The sequence below is a fragment of the Lepidochelys olivacea genome (genome assembly GCF_965140295.1).
Source record: "Lepidochelys olivacea isolate rLepOli2 genome assembly, chromosome: 3".
NCBI classification, from domain to species: domain Eukaryota; kingdom Metazoa; phylum Chordata; order Testudines; family Cheloniidae; genus Lepidochelys; species Lepidochelys olivacea.
This window is the reverse complement of record NC_140413.1, coordinates 60,463,544-60,482,425: the sequence shown is the minus strand read 5'-3', so window position 1 is coordinate 60,482,425 and position 18,882 is coordinate 60,463,544. Positions and strand designations below refer to the sequence as shown.

Here is an 18,882-nt window from a genome sequence, read left to right as displayed (position 1 = left end):
AGAAGTCAAAATATGGAGAAATATTTTTTAATATATTTTAATATGGTTAAAAAAGAAACAAGAAAAAAAAACACCGCACACGCGCAGGCTCCAATCCTGCTGCCACTGAATCAAACTGCAAAACTCCCACTACCTCCAGTGGTGCAGGATCAGGCCCTTACAAGACCAAAATTTTGCATGGAAATGTTAAGCCCCCACAAAACATGCTGTAAATCTCTTTTAAGAGAAAATTAGAATACAATATTGACAGAGCTTTGCAGATAATGGAATCTAATTTTTCTTAGCAGAACAACTACATGTCTGTGTTAAAAAAAGATCAGGGATGAAGTGGGATGGACTGAACGGCTAAGGGCATTGGCAGTGGTGCTGGAACTAAGGGTGCTGCCGCATCCCCTGGCTTGAAGTAGTAATAACAACCACCAAATGCATGGTTTCCATGGTCTTCATCATCCGCACCCCTACTGCAAAAATTGTTCCAGCACCCCGGGGCTTTGGTATTCGAATATGGAGCTTTTCAAACAGACAAGAATCCACTTATCCCCTGCCCCTGCAGCCATCATAACTAAAACATCTGCTGCTGACATCCACGTAAGAGGTCATGGTTTTCATAATTATGAAGCATTAACCACTACAGGGCTCTCTTTCCATTAGGGTTGAGAAGAACTGGCAGGTCTGAGTGAGAAAGCGTACACAGTGCAGCTGTCCATATTAAACTAGCTCTGTATACCCATAGCAGAGTTAGTCTCCTTTTACAAGCACTACATTCTCTTGGGAAAAAATATGTTTTCAAAGACAGTACTTCTAACATCGAAGATCACTTTCTATCATAAATGATAAATTAGGAAAGCAAAGACTCCATTCGTTATGGACAACTAGAGCTACATTACATTAGATAGTAATTAGCTTAACACACAATCTCTTCTTCCACTAAGTATCTCCTGATTTATCTTACGGTAACAAGTACTGACAGGAATCTTATCTTATAAATAGAGGCAAGGTACCTTTACATTCCCTTTTGATATATTTAAGAGATCAGTCTGGTAATCTTCACAACAATTCATGTCAACTGCAGTTCTCTTATATAATCCAGTATACCATATTTATTTAAGGATGTAATTGTTTTAGCTATAAAGTATGTAAACGGTTATAAAAAAACTGAGATGTTACATCATTAACACATGTAGCTAAGAAACTGCTAGGGTATTTATTCTATTAAATATATTAGAACTACTCAAGATTGAACTGGTGCAGCAATGTTAATTCCAGGACTGCACAAAACAACTATTGTGAGCACTTACTTCAAACAAAAGAAACCCATGGAAAGAGAGAAATCTGGTTCTACAAATGCATTTTCACAACTTAAAATGCACAAAAGAATTACAGTATAGTGTCCTGACACGGCACTGAGATGATGGAATGTGGTTGGATAGATATTAGGTACTGAGACAGAGTAATAATGCAATATCATCATACTACTTACTATCTTTCTTCCCTCCCAAACCCTCTTTCTCACATCCTGCTGAGCAGAAAGCGTAAGAGTTGGTTGCAAGGAAGGAAAGGAATTTTCCTTTTTCTTTCCACTTTATCCTTCCCTCCTCATTTTCCATACTTCTAGGAGAAAAGGAAATAATTCCCTCTCCCACATTTTCTGGCTTCTGGGATGCCAAAAGGAAGCATTTCCTACAATATGGGTTACTTGATCGATGCTCCCTATATCATGCTGTATACGGAGACTTTTTTGTGATCCAAAAATCAGATCTAGATTGAGGAAGTAGTGCCAACTGCTTGGAGTTTGTGAACTCTAGGTTGTAAAAGACTGCTTTAAAAATATGACATGTGCCCCACAAAAAGTAAGCATAAAACACAGAATACATGCTGCCTCATGGATTAACATTGAGAAAAATTAAATCCTAATAACTGTTAGAATGAATAAGAAGAGAAATGATAAAATTACTACCCTTCCAAATGTATTTCCAAATGCATTTAAAAAGACAAGTATCATGAAAAGCATTTTGCACATATGATACTACTCCAAGACTAAGCATAAGAAGCTAGAATGATAAAGTGTAAAATGTTTTCAAATGGTATCATCTTCTCCAAGAATATGACCTTGCACAGTTCTTGTCTCAAAGGATGCATGGAGGGAGAAAAGCTGAGTAACCAAAGATACCAAGGTGCATTAATTTTGAGAGGAATATCAAATTTTGTATCTGAACACATTATTTCTATCTGTAGATTTTCTGGATATGCATTGCAAGACATCAGCCATTGCTCTTTCAGGGAAGCTAACAAGGACAGATAAATTTAGTATCACTGACAAGTTCCCTTGGCATGTCCACTTCAGAATAGTATTTAATAAATCCATGAAGAGAGCATTTAACATCACCCTTGTTAATGACTCTATTGTGCACAGCAGAACATAATGTTTGTTATGCTCTGAGCAGAGCTATTTCAGCTGAGCTATTTCTTCATTGTAACCTACTCATTCTCACATTCTTCAATTTTCACACAAAACAGAAAGGGAGAAATCACAAACATTTTTAGGATTTGTGTTTCTTTAAATCTAGAAGAAAGCATTTTTTTAATTATTGTAAGTATTAAACACAGGTTTAACCAATTATTTTTTAAACTATTTCACTGGTAAAACCTAGATATTTCATGAAAATCTAGTCACTAATCTGCTTTCATTATAGATTCAATAAGGCACAAAGGAAAGAAGAGTTTGTTAGTGTGTGGTTTTCTTAGCTGAATAAGTTTAGAATAAGGCTGGAGCAGGGGGCTTAATTCAATGATGTCAGGTCTGCAGAGCTCTTCCTACTAATCCACAGAGTGGAATATTATGAAAACTAAGCAGTAAGAGATCTACTGGCATAACAGTATAGCCACTTAGGTTTGCGATCCTTTGAAATAGCACCTGTTAACATTGGGTCAGGGTTACCAATGAAAACTGCTAGTCAGAAAGAACATAGTAGACTCCTACCCCAAGAAGAGTATGCAGGTCTGGCATTTTAAAAAAAATATTGGTCATTTTAGTTGTAAATTGAGCAAATTTGATCTGGCAAACCATTATTACAGTCATTTTTCAGAGAAGAACCACCAAAGAGACATTGAAACAGCTTCCATATATGGAGAGGCTAAAAAGATTAGGATTGTTCATCTCAGAACAGAAACAACTAGGTGAGGATATGACCGAGGTCTATAAAATCATGAATGGTGTTGAAAAAGTAAATAGAAAATAAATTTGTTAGTCTCTAAGGTGCCACAAGTACTCCTTTTCTTTTTGCGGATACAGACTAACACGGCTGCTACTCTGAAACCTAAATAGAAAAGTGTTATTTACCCTAACTATACTTCAGGGGGGGTCGACTGATGAAATTAATAGGAAGCAGGTTTAACACCTGCTTTGGGGGGGGAGGGATAGCTCAAGGGTTTGAGCATTGGCCTGCTAAACCAGGGTTGTGAGTTCAATCCTCGAGGGGGCCATTTAGGGATCTGGGGCAAAAATTGGCGATTGGTCCTGCTTTGTGCAGGGGGTTGGACTAGATGACCTCCTGAGGTCCCTTCCAACCCTGATATTCTATGAACACAAACAAGAGGAAGTATTTTTTCCACACTGAGTACAATTAACTGGCGCAGCTCATTGCCATGGGATGTTGTGATGGGCAAAAGTATAGCAGGATTCAAAAAAAAGAACTAGGTAAGTTCATGGAGGATCATCAATGGCTATTAGAGGGTCAGGAATTCATCCCCACGCTCGGGGCGACCCTTAATGTCTGACTGCCAAAAGCTGATCATTCCATAATTGCCCCTATTCTATACACTCCCCCAGAAGCTCTGGTACTGGCCACTGTTGGAGACAGGATACTGGGATAGATGGGCCTTTGGTGTGTACCAGTATGGCAGCTCTTATGTTCTTAAACATTTGAGGAAAGCTGGTCCTGTCTGCTCCAGAGGATTTAGAACACTCCTTCACAGATTCCCCCCCTTCGTATTTCCAACCCCATTTTAATTTTTACCGGCAGTGGCCATCTTGAAGTTCTCACTATTGAATCCCCTTCTCATGCACAATGACAAGCAGGATGAAGTGTTCACATCACTGCCTAAAGATTCTGATTGTTTATTCCAGGTGTGGCCAAAATTACTGACCCTCCGAGCCGCGCACAACAATCTTCAGAAGTTTGAGAGCCAGGATGCATCTGCTTGGGCTCGGGGCTTCAGCCCCGTGGGAGGCACCTAACAGGGTTTGGAGCTTCAGCCCTGCTCCTCTTGAAGCCCCAAGGTGACCCCCTGCCCCGCTGGGCAGAAGCCCCTACCCCGCCACCCTGCTGCAAGGCACACAGGTCCCGAGCTCCCCCAGTCTGGTGCGGGAAGTGGGGAGAGGTTCCGCAAGCCACACTTTAATGGTAGCAGAGCTGCATGTAGCTCACGAGCAACAGTTTGGCCACCCCTGGTTTATTTGCACTAGAAATGAGAGGAAAGGCTACAAGTGAACTGCCATTTAGTATAATGCAGTAGTGGAAGAAAAAGATGGAGGCTAGAGCTTATACATAATCAATCTTAACAGAGACCTAAAATACTGTATCATCATTAGAATGGTTCAAGCCTGGAGACCATTCTAAATAGCCTTCAGTCGGGAAGCAGGCCTCAATGTTACCTACTTTAAAAAAAATCTCTACAGCAGTTCATAAGGCAGACTTGCCTATATTCATGTTGTGGTAAGCAACTCCATCCCTAAAGTTCAGAGTATGACCAGAGAAATGCCAGTGTTCCAAAGTGCTTTAAGATCAATTTTTCACCTATAAGTATGATATAATATAAATGTACATTAACTAACTTGCTGAGTGCTCAACTTAAACTCAAGACCATAGTGTGATACACCAAAGTCAAACCAAATTATTGCTCAAAAACATTTGCTATTTTGTATAGATGTACAACACATTCTATTTTTGCTATGACAATATTTAGTGCTATAAAATACAAAAAGATATCATAGTAATGAGTAACATTTTAAATCTCAAGTGATATAAATATTTAACAAAAATCTATAACACTTTTAAAAGGAACTACTGATTTTTTAATGTGTTATTACTATTTACGCAAGTAAATTCAATAACCCTTTTAATGGCTAAAGCACATTTCTTTCCATTTTAGTTTGTCCTCTTGTTCTATTTTTCTAACATTCCTAATGAAACAAAAGCTAACTGTGCAGTTTTCTTTTAAGTCTTTGTTGATGCATATAAACAGCAGCTATATGCCCAGTTCTGCGAACACCGTTTGCTGCAGTAGTTAACTGCTTAAACAGCAGAAGCTCAAACAAGTTACTGCTATACATTTACACTTAATCCTAACTTCATTGATACGGAAGTTTAAACAAAATTCAAAACTTAGTCAATTTTTATTTTTTAAAAATAATGACTTAATCATAATACTGTAGTACAATCACATTATCCTTCAAAATGAAAGCAAATATAAGAACACAGAAAGGCAACAGGTACATTTTAGATCATTTAGTAAAATCAAACTACTGTAACCACCACCACAAACAACCAGCACAACCACCATTACTTACAAGCTAATATTTTTCACTTCCATCTCCGTTCGCATCTTGAAAGGTGCTACACACTTTTAATTTAAAACTACTCTAAGTTTTCCCTTAACTTTTAAGTAATCATTGTTATGCTAAAATTGATTCAGTTTGTACTTAAAAGTGGTTAAGCACGGGCCTAAGAGCGTTTGCCCTTTCTCAAATGTACAAGCAAAGGGCTGAACTTCTAAACAATTTACTTCAGTGATGCTACTTATATTGTATTAAATATATATATCACTCATAATTGCTATTTTTGTTACACGGACAGTATCCAATTCCTACAGTTGAAGGTGGGGATGAGAGAATAAAAACTGCTGTGGTGGTAAGTATTTTATTTACTGTTTCAAGCACTTTGGTATCAGGAAGTTGACTCTCTTATTAAAGCAGTGAGAAAGACTGAGAAACCCTGCGTCAAAGTCCATGTTTCAGAGACTGTTTACAGACAAGCAGATGTGTGTTGAACAATGCAGGGCTGTTAATTAAAAAAAAAATCTATAATCACTTTTACAATTTATTTTTAAATGGGCTACTTTTGCATTTACAGCTGAACAGAGGAGTGTTCTGAACTTACTTTATAACCGTTCCTTTGGTGCCCCCTGCTGTTGTAAGCATGACTCTGGTGGTTAAGCTGACACGCAGATCATCCTGATCCAAACCTAGCAATTCTGCGCAGCATTCTAAAGACTGACTAGATTTGTTCTTCAGAATACATCCACCTAGAGCACAAGTTAAGAAAGATGTTACAACCAAAGCTAGCTGAGAGGACAATTAGTGACTATTTATTAAAAAAAAAAAATTCAGAACTGTCGACTAATCAATATCCACCTTTACATTACTGATAATTTAGTGATTACATGCTATTTACTGAGATGTGCGACAGAAGTTTGAGGAGTACGAACAAGTCATATAGTATTACATTAGTATGACATTTTTGTATTCACAAATCCCCTTTTCACTATAATAGAAACCGCTCCAGTCTACATGGTAGAGCAGAACAGGACATTAAAGAAAAAGAAACACTGCAACCTGAAGATCAGTTTTCCTAACCCACAGAATTCTTGACATCAAAGGATGCATTTCTTGGTTCCAAAAACTAAAGATATATAAAACTACCCTGCTCTTAAAGAAAGGATTCTCTCAGAATATAGAAAGAAAGAGTTGGAGAAATAAATGTTAATGTTTGATAATGTACTGTAGTTGTTTATACTCTTCCTAGTAGGTTGTTATACTGCTTTATTGTATATATTTTGATAGCTATTTTTGAGAGACTTTTTTAAAAGATTCCTATGTTTGTAAATATTTCACCCATAATTTTGTTAGACTTGTAAGTATATTACATATCTCAGTTCTTATTTCACTTGATGGTTGTTGCCTTTAATTTCTGAAGCAGTTTTTCCCCACATGACATATAATAAATCAGACTTTACTTTCTTAGAAACATGGCACGTAACATGATAACCCTGACATTAGTTAACCATAAACTTGTGTATGCTACACAAGAAAAATAAGGATTGACTTGGCAGAAATGACACTTGTTTCCCTTAAATGCTTTCTTTGACAAATGCACAGTGAAGGCCTTTCCAGCATTACAATGTTTCATGATGCTGTAAAGTGTAATTAGAGTAATACATTTTTAAGGCCAAACCTGTCTGAACTATAGCATTTCTCTTACAAAGACAACCAGTCTTGATTTAAAGATTCCACCATTCCAAGAGAATCCACCATATCCTTAGGTAAATTGTTCCAACTGTTAATTACCTTCAGTGTTAAAAATTTATGCTTTATTTCTAATCTGAATTAGAATCTGCTCATAGACCCACAACAGTTAAGCAAGGCATTGAAATAATAATTTTAAAAAAATCCAGCATTTTTCCAGAGTTAAGGTTTCTGTATCTTCAAAATTAAAATAAAGTGTTATTACTTTTTCCAGAAGCACAAACTTTTTATCCCTCATAACTCGAAAACTAAGGTGGAAATATTGTGAGGGTAATCACAAATGATGAAGAATCAGTGGAGGACTGCCTGAATACCTTAACTGTTCATTGACAGACAATAAAACATTTGAGTTCTTTAAAAGAGTAGTGGGTTTGTGAAGAAATGTAATTCCTGGGAGTAAACTGGGCTCCACTGACACACCACTTTCAAACATAACTTTTATAAACCAAAAGATTTTGTCTGGAAATCCCCCAGCTTTCTGAAGCAGCAGCAAAAGTTTAAATCATGTTGGTATAAACACACTTCAGGAGTACAGTCCTGATCCAGCAGAATATATTCGGCCCATCAAAGCTAGGCTACCTTTCTGCAAGTGTCAGCAAGTGTATTAGACACCTCTATGCGTATACACAGGAGGAGGGAGAATGGGTGGGGCTTTTACTCACATTTAAAACTTTGAGCTCTTAAAGATGTTATTCTAGAAAACAGTTTGAATTGTAAGTTTAAATAAAAGACTCTGCCCTTCTATGTTCCCATCCATCCTCCGCACTCAGATATTCCATGCCGTTCCCAATCCCTGACAGTCCTGCTTCCATGTCTTCTGGCCTCTGCAACTCCCCCTTCCTCCCTACCTGTCTCCTTTCTTCACCCCACTCCACCATACATCCCATGCTCCTTCCCCTAAACAGGACCAAACAGCTCCTTACTACCCCCAGCCCACTGCCCATCTTTCCCAGCTTTCCCTTCTTTCACATTTTCCACACCCAATTCATGCCTGCAATCAGAAGCTAGTCAATTTACACTTATAAACCTCTAAAAATAATTTTAAACATTTCTCTACATGCTCATTCTAACAGATTTGTGCAAATATGGACCTGGTTATGCAGGTAGCAGGAGGAGAGGAAGAGAAGAACAAGTTAAAAAACCACTATCTTGCCATCTTAGACATACACAGTTCCACATAGAGAATAATTCTATCCTGGACAAATTCAAAGCGTGTCAAGATTGGGGTTCTCTTAAGTCTCATCCATAAAACAGAGCAGCAATAAATAAATACATTTAAAGAAACAAGAAGGATAGCAAAATAGCAAACAGACCTAACAAAGTCTCGTAAGTTGCATAGTAAGATTATCAGTTTCCCAGTTGCTCCTTACTTCCCCTCCTCCAGCCTTCATGTACCTTCAATTTATATCTCTGCTCTAGTTAGCCCCCAACTACCCTCTTCCCTACCAATTGTAACATTATAAAGCTGATTATATTACAGATCTTTTTAGTGCACCACTTTTTTCCTTCATCCCAAAATTACTAAAAGGAAGGTATTTCTCCTTACCAAAGTTAACAAAAAACCAGACAGCTGAGTTTCTAAGCCAAGACATGCTAGTGATAAGAGCCAAAATCAAGCTAGGAAATTTTTAAAAATTGAATGACAGGTAAATTTTCAAAACAGAGCTGTGCAAAATTTCTTTTCTGACTTGTACCAAAAACTTTCCAGGAAACCTGTTTCCTGAACAATTTCAGGGGGACTGTGTTAGTATATTTTTTGATGAAGTTAGAAAACAGGTCTTCAAAAGAAGATGAGGTTGATAATGGGCAGCTAGATTAACTTTAGCTATGGAGCAGATATTGAACAGGATTTTGTTTCAGAATGTAGGGTGCAGTTTACCTCAGTTAGTCATCTAGTCAAGAAGCATTCACACCTTTTTAGAAGAAGCCTATAATAAAAAAATTCATCTAACCTGAAGTACTCCCAGCTTCCTCAAAATCAATATTTCCAAGGTGAAGGACACCGGCTACTACTCGGAAAAGATCAAGCTTCTCTTCATCATCCAAGCCAATCTTTTTCATTGCTGTGCACATTCTGTTGAAGTCTCCATGGTCATCTAGTAGAGGATCCTTCAGGGAACCTGCTTTTAGGTACTATTAAAGAGCAAGAAAAGCAGACAATTTAATCAAATGATTGAAAGTAAATTGTAATTAATAATTTAGTTTATGAACAAGCAGCACAAAACATGCAAAAACAAAACAATAAACTATATAAAGGGATTAAAGATGTTACTATTTGCACATGCTTAAAAATACTATAACTTGCTTTCAAGTGTCCTTGGCTCTGAGAAAATTAACCAAACTTTAGAAGAGATCTAACAAAGTAGGAGAGTTTGACAGCTAGGGGAGGGGAAACAGGAAAACAAACCGTTCAGCAGCAGATAGCAAGGGTGATGGCAAAAAGCAGTTGTGAAAGGTTCAGTATATGAACTGGGGAGGAGTTCTAGTCTTTGACGGGGAAAGACAGGTTGAGGTGCTAATGACATCATTATGGGGATGACATTGACAGAAAGAAGAAGGGGATACAGGATGATTCAAAAATGGAAAAGAATGGGAGTCTTTCATTGGGTGGTTTACAAAAGTATACTAGTTTGCATTTCCTGCTCAGAAAAGTATGTGTGTCTGTAGTGCTTTAAAGGTTAAAAGACACACACCCATTAAATATTATATTCAGCTTTTACTGGTTGTCTTGACACCAGAATGCCACAACTGTATTATTTCAGGGTGGGAGACAGTAAACAACTGCTTGCAGCCAAAAGGCTAAATCAAACATATACACAATTTTTAACTTTACAATTAAATTTTAAAATGCTTTAAATTGAAAAAGATGCCTAATTTAATTGAAAGAAGAGTCCATATAATAGCCTATAGTGAAAACACTTCTATTGTCATCTCAGAATAAAATAGTGCATGCATTTGAAAGATTCACGTCAAACAGTATTTAGACGCACACAAAAATTTAACTAAATTTTCTAATTATGTAAAATGATCACCTCATCTTCCTGATAAGGAAAAGAAAAATAATTTAAACATTAATTCACTATTGAGCTATTTATATTAAAATATACAACAGGAATAAGTTTAATAAGTGACAGAGCAAAAACGACCATTGCCTATCTAAAAAGAACTTGGCAATACAATAGTTTCCAGTTAGATAGCTAGACTTGAGGTTCTAGTGTACTATGAAAAACTTGCCCTTTTCTATTACCCCTCAGTAAATACAACAAGGACTACTTGCGGCACCTTATAGACTAACACATTTATTTGGGCATAAGCTTTTGTGGGCTAAAACCCACTTCATCAGATGCATGCAGTGGAAAATACAGTAGGAAAATATATATATAGCAGTACATGAAAAGATGAGAGTTGCCTGACCAACTGGCGGGTTGAGACAATTATATGAAAGTGGGCTATTATCAACAGGCTGAACAATCACTTTTGTAGTAGTAATCTGCCAAGACTTATTTCAAACAGTTAACCAGAAGGTGGGAGTAACAGTAGGGGCAAATTAGCATGGAGAAATTAGGTTTTTGTTTTGTTTTAGTTCTTGGGTCACTACAAGAACTAAAAAACAAAACAAAAAACCCTAATTTCCCCATGCTAATTTGCCCCTACTGTTACTCCCACCTTCTTGTTAACTGTTTGAAATGAGCCACCCTGATTACCACTACAAAAGTGATTGTTCATCCTGTTGATAATCGCCCACTTTAATCGAATTGTCTCAACCCCCCACTTGGTAAGGCAACTCCCATCTTTTCATGTACTGATATATATCTATAAAAATATCTCTTCCTACTGTATTTTCCACTCCATGCATGTGATGAAGTGGGTTTTAGCCCACGAAAGCTTATGCCCAAATAAATGTGTTAGTCTATAAGGTGCCACAAGTACTCCTCATTGTTTTTGCTGATACAGACTACAACGGCTACCACTCTGAAACCTGTCCTCAGTAAATAGTTTGCCATCCATTCCCGAAGAAATGTAGTTCTTCAAAGAAAAGGACATAATATTCAGTGGTATCATTTGTTTCACTACTTAGTGGTCAACATTCATTTCCAACATCATCTCTTCCTTTTAGTACATTTTAATTTAGACATTAACATTTGTTTCAAACTGAACTTTGGTATAAAAAATGCCCAAGAAAGAACAGTATTTCTATAGCTCAGCAGCACTCACAATGAACTGTTAGATTAAACATTTTCTTTGATTGGCTTAATTATCTGCCAAGACAGACATTCATGAGGATACCTTACAGCTTGGTGGTGGAAAGTCAAAATTTAACACTCCCTCTCACCCACAAAACTGTAATAAACCACTCCAGGGTGCAAAGTAATAGGGTATTGGTACATGAGTGGAATGCATTATCAGGCATTCAACTGAAAATCAAGCGCCTTGAGCCACCTGAGAAGTTCCGCAATAGTCTTGTTGAATTACCTGAAGTGTCTTACCTTTATTAGAACATCAGATCCAGTCATTTAAATTACTGTTTACAATGTAATTAGTTTATTTTTGTGGGGGAGGTGTGACATTTCACATGTTCTACTCAGAAATGCACTGTTCCACTAGGAAAAATACTTCCTACTAGTAGGATAAGAGAAACCAGTTGAGAAAAAAAGAGTGTGGTGAAGACAACGTGCTCTTCCTGGCGATTAAGTCATAATTGTGCTTAAAGAGTTGGTGTGTGGCTATGACACTACTAAAAGGGCCTAACCAGCCAGTGAGGTCATGGCTTTTGACACTCAGTGCCCCAAGTCACACTTCTAACTTAGTAACGACTATGAAATACAGAATTGTCCAAAACTTTACAACAGCACCAACAAGAGATTTTTTTTAAAAAACTATGAAAGAGAATTCAATCTCAACTGGTTAAACTTTTTTGTGACAGAAAAAAGCTTTACTTGTATTTTCTGCTTATTGGTTTCTGCATCTAATTCATAGGAATATAATTAATTGTACAGTAATTCCAAATAATTCTCTGGGTAAATATACCATACCCAGCTATTAACAAAAGCAAAGCAAAAAGGTTGTCAACAATCGTAAGTGGTGAATAAACAATGCTCTGCAAAGTATCACTGCTAAGAGAAGCAAGAATTTAAGATAACATTCTGTATAAGATATTTGTTTTGTCTCCCATTGAAGATCTGCTGAGTCATTAAGACAAATATCGATATTAAAGTATGATAAAAATTAAAAAGCGATTTTTAAAATATTTTAGGGGTTACATTTTAGGCTATAAATTTACATTTTTGTTTTTAAGAAGTCTTTCCAGTATTGAACCTGAAATAAAGTATTAGTAACACTCCAAAACTAGAACTTTAAACATGCCAGCCAGTTCCCATTTAAGTAAACCTGTCAAGTAAGATGTGTAAAATGAATATTTCCTTTTATTCTAAACAAGTGTGACTGACATTTTTAACATGATCCGCATAAGACAGTAATTTGAAGTAATTGAAAATGTGGAAAATATACCATACCTCAGGACTTTTGCGGTTTTGCAAAATTTGCTTGTCCGTGTCTTTGGTAGCAAAGTACCTAGTGCAGCCACGATTTAAATACTACAACAGAAGGGGAAAATGCATGTCATATATAAATAAAATAAAACAAAACAGCAAGGAGATAATTAGCTGATGATTTAGTGCTTCAGTCCAATTACAGTATATCATACTAACCCAGAGGTGCACTACCTCTTCTAACTTCAACATATGACACCAATCACATACTATCAGGCATTCAGGATTACTTCCTTGAAAGCAATATCTTATTTATAACAATGGTATCACAGAATTGGAAGATGGGGAAAAAATTCTTATTTGAAAGTAATTTTATTCTAACAAAAGTACTTCTTGTAAGCAAACTGGGAAGACACAGTGAGAACTCATAAATGAACTATTAAATCAGACACACCTATTAAACGGAACATCTTTGTGACTTGAAAGAGACATATAATTCCTAGACTTACCTAGACATTTAGTACTGAATTAAATCAACCTGTATAAAACCTTGCAAGTAAGTAACAAAAGAAAAGGTGCTACTTCATAGAAAGCCAGCTGTCAGTTTCAGCATTTCAATTTTTCAGTACCAAGGTACATTCTGCAATATTAAGTACTCTTGTAAAACACCTCCAGTCAAGTCTAGTCTGTTCTCAAGTAAATTTAGTTTGGGTAACACACACGTCTCTTCAAAATTTTATAATACATATCTGGAATCTCTTAAAATGTATCTCCACACCAAAGAAATTAAGTGATACCTCAGCAAAACAAAAGCTAATACCGATGACGTACATCAGACACTGTGTGAAATTTCGCACCAAAGGGACACCTGCTGTTGGAGGAAAACAAGAGTTTATGCCCCATTTTAAAAAGCAAAACATATGAAGATGCAACTAGTAACTTCATAATGAACTGCTTTGAAAGATACGGGAAATGAAGCTCCAAATAAGGGGGAAATGGTTTATAACAGGACAAAATGTGTATTCCTACAGGTAGTAAACTCCACCCATAGATAACTGCAGTCAAGCTTGGTTTTTGGGAACTGCATTTGCCTTCCCATTTGTAGTCAGAAGCTGCAGGGGGCATTAAATTATAAAAAAACAGTACCTACTAGCATTTTACATTTGCAAAGTGATGCACAAACTTTACCATAATTAATCCTCAGAGCACTGTTATGGAAATTGGTAAGTATTATCCTCAATGTTTACAAAGCTGCCAAGTTTCACACCGGTGAGAGAGACAAGCTTTCAAGCCACACACAAAAGATAGTCTCTCTCACCAACAGAAGTTGGTCCAAAAAAATTACCTCACCCACCTGGTCTCTCTAATATCCTGGGACCAAAATGGCTACAACTACACTGCATGCTGTTTCACAGGTAAGACTATGTTTTAGTTGTGGGTATTTTTAGTAAAAGTCATGGACAGGGCAGGCAGTAAACAAGAATTCATGGCCTGTGACTTGTACTATATTCCCCTGACTAAACCTTGGGTGCTCTGAGGAGGGGGGCGGCCCAGGGATGCCACACCTGCTGGGGGGGGGGGGGAAAGCGGTGGAGCGCGGCTGGGACTCCCGTTGCTGCTGAGGGTGAAGGGGGTTGGCGGGGCTGGCAGGCTCCCTACCTGGCTCCGTGCGGCTCCCCTGACGTGTCCCTCAAGCTCCTACACGGAGGTGAGGCCTCTCCACTGCTGCCTCCATCTCGAGCACCAGCTCCACAGCGCCCATTGGCTGGGAACTGCAGCCAATGGGAACTGCGGGGATGGCGCCTATGGGTGGAGACAGCGCACAGAGCCCACCTGTACAATACGTTTTAAAAATAGAAATGTTTCTCTATGCATTGAAACTCTTACGGAGTTGACCTCAGAAATAGTTTTGTAATTGAGAAAAAAAGTTACGTGTTTACATGAATAGGACTTGAGGTTTCCAGTGGAAATCTTACAGATTTACAAAGTGAATGACTGTGGAATTTAATAGGTTTCCTATAAAGGAGAAGCTTAATCCAAACATAGTGGGTTTTATTATAAAACAAAGAACTCCAGTCAATACACAGATTAGGTTTAGGGCAAAAAGGTATTTTCAAAGCATATAATAAAAGACGACGATTAGGGGTTTTAGAGTTTAACTAGATTAAACACCAATGTGTTATTTTCTTCAACCTTCAGGGTATTTGTTATCCGCTATCATCCTCAATTATAAATAAAAAGGGATTGCATAATCGATGTGAGTCCTAAAAGGACTGACACTAGTTTGGGACCTCAATTTGTAATCCTGAAATCTGAGAGACTACTTATATAAAAATAGCCTTAATATTAAAATGAATTTCATGGAAAGAGATTTTTTACTTCAGCTTTTCTAAAATTATCATCTTAAATTTCTGTGATAACTGAAGAAAAGATGATGTACCTTAATCTCAAAGAAAAAGGGAGGAAGAGTTAAAATGTTACATTTGCTGTTTACACAAAGTGAATCTCTCTGACCATGTAAGTCATTATTTGAAAGCACTCAAATGAACATCTAAATAAAACAAACTATTCTGCAAATATGCAGACTGGTGAAAATAATCTTAACACATACTCAATGGAACAGAAACACCTGGGAGGCAATAATGCTTAAACAACATAACTTTAGTAGCAAACAGCAAATCAAATCAGTGTATAACCTGGTATAATTACAAAAAAAATAGCCAGTGTGATTCTAGGCACCTTAAATAAATACATCATCATAAAACAGTAAAGTAACAGCACTTCTGCATAGGCAGTGGTAGCAGCTGTTACCAGCACTGGACTCAGAAAGCTCAATTTTAAGCAGAACATAAATCTTGCCTCCACTTTCATAACTTTGCACAGGTTTGAGATTCAGCTCCTGAAGCAAACATGAACAGGTGTGGGGGGGAAGAACACAATAAAGAAGATAACTATGGAAAATTGTTTCCACATGATGTGAAAACAAATGGATTTGTTAAACAAAACACACCCGAAAACAAAAAACAAAAACAAAAAAATTTTTAGTCACCAGTATTTCTGGAGGGAAAAAATCTCATCCTAAAGAACAGAAGCTGTCTTTCCTCAGTTACCACACACTGAATGGGCTTCATACACAATAGATAAATTGAGTAACAACATCAGAAGAATCATAGGAAGAATTTGTAAAATGCAGAATAAAAAGCATTAAAAGTCTACTGCTATTCCTCGAGCCCAAGGAAGTACTTGATAAAGTAAAGGTCTTAAAAACACTGATATTAGAGATGGGGTTTTGAGACAAAATGAAGAACTGGATAAATATATTATGGGACACCACTTCCTCTGCCAGGATAAAAATTAAAATGTTCAGCTATAAAGCATTTCATCCACAAAGAAGAATCAGACAAGGTTGTCCTCTATTCCCTTTCTTGCTAACCCTCTTCAACAATCTCATCAGAATAGAAGCATAGCAAGGAGTTACAGTTAATAAAACAGTTAATAAAACAGAACATAAAACTGTATTGTATGTGGATGATGTGCTATTAATGCTTACCAGTCCTGCATAATCTATTACTTTCTGAAAGAAATTCATGAGTTCAGTGATAAATCAGGCTACTAATACTAAATCTGAAGCATTAAATATAGGGCTTGAGTAATCTACAACTAAACAGCTACAAGATACATATGAATTTGTATAGACTAAACAAAGTACTTAAAAGAAAATATTTCTCCTAACCTCCATCACCTACATGAATTTATTTTCCTCCCATTATTCCAAAAAATGATGTGCTGGATTGGAATAAACCAAAATTTGCAGGGGTGGAAATTACACCCACTACTGGCAAGTCCAACTCAACAGGGCCCAATTTCCACATGGCATAAGTTATTGATAGATCTAGCAGGTAGTGATGGAAAAAACGGAGAAGTAGCTAAGAACATATTATTTTGGAACAATGGGGAAATGTCTGGAGGAGATCCAAAACATTTTCTACCTGTGTAACCACTATGGAAAATTATTATAAAATACTTCACGAACAGTATCTCACTCCATTTAAGCGAAAAAAATTATATAGAAAGGAGTCAACTTTAGATATGGGGGAATAAGGTCTGTATTATCATCTATATTACCATAGCACTCAGAAGCCCTAGTCATGGCACTGTACAAACACAACAAAAAAAGACAGCTCCTGCACCAGAGATCTTACCATCTAAGTATAAGACAAGAGAAAGCAGATAAATACAGGCAGGACAATAAGAGAATACAAGGAAACAAGGAGACAATATGGGTCAGCATGAGACATCATGGCTGAGTTTTAAGGAGACTCTGAAGGAGAATAATAAGGTAGCTTTGCAGACATTTAGGGGGACTTCCTCCCAAGCATGAAGGACAGCATAGCAGAGCATGAAACTTGAAAATGAAACAAATGAGTATGGGATGCCAGCAGCATGGGCTGACTGGAGATGAGAATAGACATATGGGAGGCAATAGGTAGGTAGGGATATTCTACAAAAGGCCCTGAAAATGGAAAAAAAGCAGCTTATGTTTGATGCAATAGAGAAGGGGGAGCCAGTGAAGGGGGGACATGGTCAAACTGATGGGCTAGGACAATGATCTTTGCAGCAGCATTCTGAATGGATCTCAGCAGATTGCATGTGTCAAAATAAAAGACGACGATGTCCCAGGAGACAAGACAAGATAATGAAAGACTGGAGGAGCGTTTTAGCTTTGTGGGTGCATAAGAAAGGCATCTTAGAGATGTTATGCAGAAAAAATTGGGAAGATTTAAACTTAGCCTGGATGCAAGGAGAGAGAAAGGTCCAAGCTATGGGCCTGACAAACAAGCAGGATGAGGGTGTTTTTCACAACAGGTGAGAAAGGAGGTCATGTGGAACAAATATATTTTAGTTATGTTTAACTTAAATTGAGGGCTATACATCCATGAGGAGACGTCAGACAAACAGGCCAATATTTAAGTTTGGATAGAAGGAGAGAGGCCTGGGGTAGAGAAGTACATCCGTTAGACCTCAACACAAAGGTGATATACGAATTTATGTTTACAGATGAGATCATCCAGAGATAAGCTGTAGGAGGAGAAGAGAAAGGGTCCAAGGACAGAGTCCTATGGAAGTCCCATTGAAAGTTGGAGAGGGGATGAGGAGGATCCTCTAAAGGACATGCTGAAGGAGCATTTCAAGAGGTAGGAGGAGAACCAGGAGAGGACAGAGTCACAGAAACCAAGGGAGCACAAAATTTCCAAAAGAAGAAGATGGTCAGTGGTGTTGAAGGCAGCTGACAGATCAAAGATAAGGATGGAATGCTGGTTCTGAGCTTGAGCCTTTGGTGAGAGCAGTTTCAATGGAGTACAAGGGGAGGAAAACAGACTGGAGATGGTCTAGAATAGGATCAGAGGAAAGAAACTCCTTTTTGACAATTGCAGACAGTACATTCAATAAGGGTGACGAGGCAGTAGTCCGAGAGGCAAGTAGGGTCAAGATGGTGGCTTTGGGGGATTTATTTAAGCCGGGGGAGACTAGAGCATGTTTGTATTTTGAGGGGAAAAGCTGGAGGAGAGAGAGAGGTTAAGGAGAAGAGTAAGGAAATGGATGAGAGTAGGTCAGAGAGAGATCAGGGATGGGATGGGGTCACTTGGTCAAGTGGAGAGGTTAGAGGAAGAGGGCAGTAAAGAAGCCTCTGTCACAAGGAGGCTAATAAAAGCATTGTAAGAGGGGAAATGAAGGCAAGCCAAGGGGATGGGATTTTGTGTGTTATATTTTGCCATTTGACTCAGGGAAGAAATTGGCAAGGTCCTGTGCAGAGAGGAGGATGGAGGCAACAAGAAGGGAGGGTTGGAGCAATGAGTCAAAGACAATGAAAAGGCATCTGGGACTGCAGGAATGGGGCTCAAGCTGGAGTAGTAGAGATATCTACCTAGGAAAATGGCAGAATTGAAGGAGGAAAAATCATATTTGTAGTAGAGGAAATCAGCCTGATTACAGGATTCCTCCAATGACACACTGCCGCATGCAAGGAGGAGCAGAGAAAGCAGATGTTGGGAGAGAGCAGGGCAGACCTTACAATGAGGGAGAGATGGC

The 18,882-nt window shown here is 37.7% G+C and overlaps 1 protein-coding gene across 6 annotated transcripts in view; it reads right to left on the bottom strand.

Annotated features, from left to right (window-relative positions):
• The window catches only part of MYO6 (myosin VI), a 179,364-nt gene that overhangs the window by 83,297 nt on the left and 77,185 nt on the right, over positions 1 to 18,882 (bottom strand). For all 6 annotated transcript variants that reach the window (XM_084624515.1, XM_084624518.1, XM_084624519.1 and 3 more), the window contains exons 10-12: positions 12,817 to 12,897; positions 9,256 to 9,436; positions 6,159 to 6,303 (exon numbers count right to left, since the gene is read on the bottom strand). In XM_084624515.1, the coding sequence (XP_084480641.1) occupies positions 6,159 to 6,303; positions 9,256 to 9,436; positions 12,817 to 12,897 (407 nt within the window). The remainder of the gene's footprint in view (positions 1 to 6,158; positions 6,304 to 9,255; positions 9,437 to 12,816; positions 12,898 to 18,882) is intronic.